This window comes from Coregonus clupeaformis, chromosome 26 (assembly GCF_020615455.1).
Source record: "Coregonus clupeaformis isolate EN_2021a chromosome 26, ASM2061545v1, whole genome shotgun sequence".
Lineage (NCBI taxonomy): Eukaryota > Metazoa > Chordata > Actinopteri > Salmoniformes > Salmonidae > Coregonus > Coregonus clupeaformis.
Window position 1 is genome coordinate 41627984 of NC_059217.1, and position 6753 is coordinate 41634736.

Genomic DNA, 6753 nt, shown 5'->3' on the forward strand with positions numbered 1-6753 from the left:
TACTGGAGATCATGGGGGGAATGACGGTCTGTGTTTATCTGGCAGGTAAACACTTCACTCTACTCAGCCACAAGAGCATTAGTGAGGTCGGGCACTGATGTTGGGTGATTATGCCTGGCTCACAGTCAGCATTCCAATTAATCCCAAAGGTGTTCGATAGGGTTGAGGCCTCTTCCACACCGATCTTGACAAACCATTTCTGTATGGGCCTTGCTTTGTGCACGGAGGCATTTTCATGTTGAAACAGGAAAGGGCCTTTCACAAACTGTTGCCACAAAGTTGGAAGCACAGAATCGTCTAAAATGCCATTGTATACTGTAGCGTTGGAACTAAGGGGCCTAGCCCGAACCATGAAAAACAGCCCCAGACCATTATTCCTCCTCCACCAAACTTTACAGTTGACACTATGCATTGGGGCAGGTAGCGTTCTCCTGGCATCAGCCAAATCCAGATTCGTCCATCAGACTGCTAGATGGTGAAGCATGATTCATCACTCCAGAGAACGCGTTTCCACTGCTCCAGAGTCCAATGGCGGCGAGCTTTACACCACTCCAGCCGACACTTGGCATCGCGCATGGTGACCTTAGGCTTGTTTGAGGCTGCTCGGCCATGGAAACCCATTTCATGAAGCTCCCGACAAACAGTTATTGTGCTGACGTTGCTTCCAGAGGTAGTTTGGAACTTGGTAGTGTGTGTTGCAACCGAGGACAGACGAGCTTCAGCACTCAGCGGTCCTGTTCTGTGAGCTTGTGTGGCCTACCACTTCGCAGCTGAGCCGTTGTTGCTCCTAGACGTTTCCACTTCACAATAACAGCACTTACAGTTGACCGGGGCAGCTCTAGCAGGGAAGAAATTTGATGAACTGACCACATTGAAAGTCACTGAGCTCTTCAGTAAGGCCATTCTATTGCCAATGTTTATATATGGAGATTGCATGGCTGTGTGCTCGATTTAATACACTTGTCAGCCACGGGTGTGGCTGAGATAGCCAAAGCCACTAATTTGACCGGGTGTCCATATACTTTTGTGTATATAGTGTATGTTCAAGCCGTTGGCTTCTAGCGACAAAGATGTGAGTTTGGAAAACAAAGTTCAATGACCCCTGCCCCGCAACGTATCTGAATGGTATGTCATCTTATGTTACCTAGCTAATATCGTGATAGCTATCTAACGTTAGCTTGCTAAATGTATCTATAGCTAGCAGAGAAGCGGCGGAGGAGAGAGGAAAAAAACATCTGGCAAAGAGAATCTCAGACATCCATCTGGACCAGCATCATGACAGGGGGAGCCTCTGCTGCCTTGGCCTTGCGGGGCAGCAGGTTGGCCAGGCTCCTGAAGGAGGGTGTGGCATGCAGCAGCTCTTTGAGGCCCGCACGGTACTCACGGCGGATTATGCAGTAGAGCACGGGGTTGAGGCAGCTGTTGGTGTGAGCCAGACACACAGTCAGCGGGAAGGTATAGTTCTGGACGTTGTAATATGCGTTGCTGAAGTGCACCAGGTCAAACTTAATCAGCGCGCCCCACAGCGTCAGCGCCTGGTTGGGCAGCCAGCACAGGAAAAAGGACAGCACCACGATGGCCACCGACTTGGTGACTTTGGACCGACGCTTGTGGCAGCCTTCCAAGCCCTCCGAGCTGGCCGCTCCGCTGATGCGTTGGCTCAACACGAAGCGCAGCAGCAGCAGGTAGCACACAGTGATGACCACCAAGGGGATGACGAAGCCCAGCAGTACTTTCTGTAGCTGGTACAGCCCCAGGAGCAGCTGAGGGTCCCAGCTGCCCGACTCAGGGAATCGTACCAAACACAGCTCCTGGTCGTACAGCTGGGCGCTGGTGGAGTAGATGGCATGGGGCAGGGTGGCTAGCAGCGACACTCCCCAGATGCCCAGGCTGATCCACTTGGCGCTGGCTGCCGCTGCCCGCCTGCTGTGCATCTTGAGGGACGAGGTCACCGCGTAATACCGCGCCACACTCATGGTGGTCAGGAAGAAGACGCTGGCGTACATGTTCATGATGGTCACGGAGCTGATGATCTTACACATTACTTTGCCAAAGGGCCAGCGGAAGTCCAGAGCCGTGTCAATAGCCCAAAAGGGGAGCGTGAGAACAAACTGCAGGTCGGTGACAGCCAAGCCCATTACAAAGCAGTTGATGGAGGACTGCTTCTGACTGTGGCGTGAGTGAAGCAGGTAGAGTGCTAGAGAGTTCCCCACTAGCCCTAGTGCACACACAACGGAGTACACCAGAGCTATCATCACACGCACTGTGATGCTGGAGCCATCTCCCTGTAGCTCCAGTATAGATTCCCTGCTTAAGAAGTGTAGCCAGCAGCGCAGCGACAGGTTGCCAGTAGAGCCACCGTAACCCAGTCCTGCATTATCCTCCAGTACCTGCTCACACACCTCTGGTACCAGGGTCTGCGCACTGTCATTTGGTTGCATGGCTGACTCATTCATTCACAAATCACTCAGCATGGCATGTTGGAGACCTCTTATGTTCAGGAGTAGAAATTGGTAGGAGATGCCACATTCATGATGAGGAAAAAAGCAGCCTACATGTCACTTAGAACATACCTGTCCTATTTATTTTCTCTGTGGAGCTGTCTTTTTGCTGAATCCAAGTTGTTCTGCACTGTATAGGTCTGTCCTCTGCAACGCGTATCGTCTCTCATTCACTTCACAGAGCTCGGTGGACGCACCTCTCATTCTTTTATAGATTCCGCGGGCGCGCGCAAGGTTCAGGCTCGTAATCACCACCACTGCTTCTCGCCTGTCTCCATTAGAAACAACCCAGATAATGCCATGGTCGTCCTGCAATGTCTGTGCACATATCCCGTTCGTCATTAATAAAGCTCAATACGTTCTGACATTCAATTTAAATATTGTGTGCGTAAAGGTGTCATGGAGTGAGCTCCGTGGCGTTATTGAATTAATTTGGGATTAAACAAAACAAACAAACAACACATTTATTCACCTGAAGTGCCCTATCAGACGATTATGACTCATCCTCAGAATAAACAGAGATGATATTATCAGCCTTGACTCAAGAGGTGTTTTCACTTCTACTTCTCTTTTTCTCAGCGCTGGAAACGTGTTGGAACGGAGAATATGGGGAGAGGAAAGAGGTGGCACACTGCTACCTACTGCTCAAGTTATTACCTCGGGGATCAAATTGGGCAATTAGAACATTTACAGATATAACCAATTAACAAATAATAATTTACCAGGTCTTTATGGTTGTTTTTCAAAGGGAAAAATATATATATACCAAAATTGTTTCCAACTGACTCAGTTTTAACCGGGTCTTCTGCACAACGCAAGACTGTGTTAGGAGACCGAACACAATTCTTTAACACTCAGGCAAGGTTAATCATCATAAGAGCATGCTTCACAGAATGACCTATTCTTTAACCCCCTTTGATCTCCTCCTCTCCACAACGACCCTTGCAGCTGATAGTCATCAATTGGCCGAGTCTAGGCACGAATGTGATTGACTGTGGATGAACCCAGGTCGTCTGTGCGGCACAAGACTGTATTAGCCTGCTGACCTAAAGCCTAGGCATTACATTCGCTTGTGGAGCTAACACAAGTTTTCAGGTCTCATGGCACATGAGCATCAGACAGTCATGGAACTAGGGATTAATAGCAGGTGTTAGAAGGATAAGCTGTCATATTATTTCATCTGAAATGTTTCCCTGGGACACCTTGGCAGATTCTCCCAAGTTCTTTCAGACAGCCTGGTCTCACAGACTAGACGTAAGATAGTAAACGTAAATCCGGTTACTGAAGATGATTAATATAGAACCAGTGACAACCAGTAGACTGTCTGTTAAATATCCAATATTTTATCCAATCTCTTCAATCTATTCAGTGAATTAACCATTGTGTTTGTAACAGTGTAAACAAACTTCTGGCTATAGGAAGAAACCTTTAGAGAATGTAGACGGTTAAAGGCAGGCAAAGTAAAATTAGGACCATCATCTTTCTGGCACAGCATGGTGGAGGCCGATCAACAGGGTCAGATTAGATACATTAATTGTAAATAATTAGTATTCCAATGGGGGGATACAGAGCAATCCAACACATTCAAATCTTGCATAATAACAGTCGTCTTGAACGGTGGTTCCCAAACTCGGTCCTGGGGTCCCCCCTGGGTGCATGTTTTGGTTTTTGCCCTAGCACTACACAGCTGATTCAAATAATCAAAGCTTGATGATGAGTTGGTAATTTGAATCAGCTGTGTAGTGCTAGGGCAAATACCAAAACATGCACCCAGGGGGGCCCCAGGACCAGGTTTGGGGAACCCTAGTCTGGCAGATTATTCTACACTCACCACTTGAATAATGTAGCCGGATCTTTTCTGCTACTAGACCAAGATCATCCACACAATCTACAACACATACTAAAATAACCTTGTTATATCCCCAAGTCACACATAGTAATGGAATAGGAGCATTCTTTCAGACTTTTCTCACATGTTCTTCTGACACACTAGCCATCATATCAGATATCATGCATTACAAATGCTCAGTTATAAACTGGGTGAGTCGAGACCTGAATGCTGATTGGCTGACAGCCGTGGTATATCAGACCGTATACTACGGGTATGACAAAACATTTATTTTTACTGCTCTAATTACGTTGGTAACCAGTTTATAATATCAATAAGGCACCTCGGGGGTTTGTGATATATGGCCAATATACCACGGCTAAGGGCTGTGTCCAGGCACTCTGCGTTGTGTCGCGCTTAAGAACAGCCCTTAGCCGTAGTATATTGGCCATATACCACACCTCCTCGGGCCTTATTGTTTAAGTAACACAACATTTCTGAAAAGAAGACATTGGTGCATTTTACTTGTGTGTATCAGTGTGAAATCATTGAAAAAAGTAGCCATTGTATTGATGAGAAGGCCTGCCATTTCCCTGGGAGGATGAATAGGAAGAACATTGTGCTATGCGTGAAGGTAGCAAGCACAATAGAGTATATTTATCAATGCAAATGTTTACTGAGTAAAGTTAGTAAAAACATACAGTACGTTGTCTTCCAAAAATGTATCTTAACAATGTCCTTCATTGAGAATTTCCCCTGAGTCCAGTGAACAGTACAGTACAGTATACACCAGATATTGTTCCCTCTTCCTGTTCATTGTGACGTCAATAGTGGCTTTCACATTAGACCACTATGATCTGGATGGATCTCCTCCGAATCAATCTGCATGAGGAACGTCATCTCGTTTGCTTTCACATTACGATTCACATGGCTCTGATCGCTTCCTTTCTAGAATGTTTGTTTTCAGAATACTGGAGAAAGGCCAGGGGTGTGGTGTGACCAGGTGGTGTGTGGCCTAGAGTGGTGTGTGACCTAGAGTGGTGTGTGGCCTAGAGTGGTGTGTTGCCTAGAATGGTGTGTTGCCTAGAGTGGTGTGTTACCTAGAGTGGTGTGTGACCTAGAGTGGTGTGTGACCTAGAGTGGTGTGTGGCCTAGAGTGGTGTGTGACCTAGAGTGGTGTGTGGCCTAGAGTGGTGTGTTGCCTAGAGTGGTGTGTGACCTAGAGTGGTGTGTTGCCTAGAGTGGTGTGTGGCCTAGAGTGGTGTGTGGCCTAGAGTGGTGTGTGACCTAGAGTGGTGTGTTGCCTAGAGTGATGTGTTACCTAGAGTGGTGTGTGGCCTAGAGTGGTGTGTGACCTAGAGTGGTGTGTGACCTAGAGTGGTGTGTGGCCTAGAGTGGTGTGTGACCTAGAGTGGTGTGTGACCTAGAGTGGTGTGTGGCCTAGAGTGGTGTGTTGCCTAGAGTGGTGTGTTGCCTAGAGTGGTGTGTGACCTAGAGTGGTGTGTTGCCTAGAGTGGTGTGTGGCCTAGAGTGGTATGTGGCCTAGAGTGGTGTGTGACCTAGAGTGGTGTGTGACCTAGAGTGGTGTGTGACCTAGAGTGGTGTGTGACCTAGAGTGTTGTGTGACCTAGAGTGGTGTGTGGCCTAGAGTGGTGTGTGGCCTAGAGTGGTGTGTTGCCTAGAGTGGTGTGTGACCTAGAGTGGTGTGTGACCTAGAGTGGTGTGTGGCCTAGAGTGGTGTGTTGTCTAGAGTGGTGTGTTTCCTAGAGTGGTGTGTGACCTAGAGTGGTGTGTTGCCTAGAGTGTTGTGTGACCTAGAGTGGTGTGTGACCTAGAGTGGTGTGTGGCTTAGAGTGGTGTGTTGCCTAGAGTGGTGTGTGACCTAGAGTGGTGTGTGACCTAGAGTGGTGTGTGATCTAGAGTGGTGTGTGGCCTAGAGTGGTGTGTTGCCTAGAGTGGTGTGTTGCCTAGAGTGGTGTGTGACCTAGAGTGGTGTGTTGCCTAGAGTGGTGTGTGACCTAGAGTGGTGTGTGACCTAGAGTGGTGTGTGACCTAGAGTGGTGTGTTGTCTAGAGTGGTGTGTTGCCTAGAGTGGTGTGTGACCTAGAGTGGTGTGTTGCCTAGAGTGGTGTGTGACCTAGAGTGGGGTTCGACCTAGAGTGTTGTGTGACCTAGAGTGTTGTGTTACCTAGAGTGGTGTGTGACCTAGAGTGGTGTGTGGCTTAGAGTGGTGTGTGACCTAGAGTGGTGTGTGGCCTAGAGTGGTGTGTTGCCTAGAGTGGTGTGTGACCTAGAGTGGTGTGTTGCCTAGAGTGGTGTGTGACCTAGAGTGGTGTGTGACCTAGAGTGGTGTTTGACCTAGAGTGGTGTGTTGCCTAGAGTGGTGTGTGACCTAGAGTGGTGTGTGGCCTAGTGTGGGGTGTT

The 6753-nt window shown here is 48.2% G+C and overlaps 1 protein-coding gene across 1 annotated transcript; it reads right to left on the reverse strand.

Moving 5' to 3' along the window:
* Window positions 1–1250: 1250 nt before the first annotated feature.
* LOC121539838 (relaxin-3 receptor 1-like) lies at window positions 1251–2441 on the reverse strand. Its single transcript, XM_041848495.1, has one exon. It carries the CDS (start codon window positions 2439–2441, stop codon window positions 1251–1253), a length of 1191 nt encoding a protein of 396 aa, XP_041704429.1.
* Between the last annotated feature and the right edge of the window lie 4312 nt (window positions 2442–6753).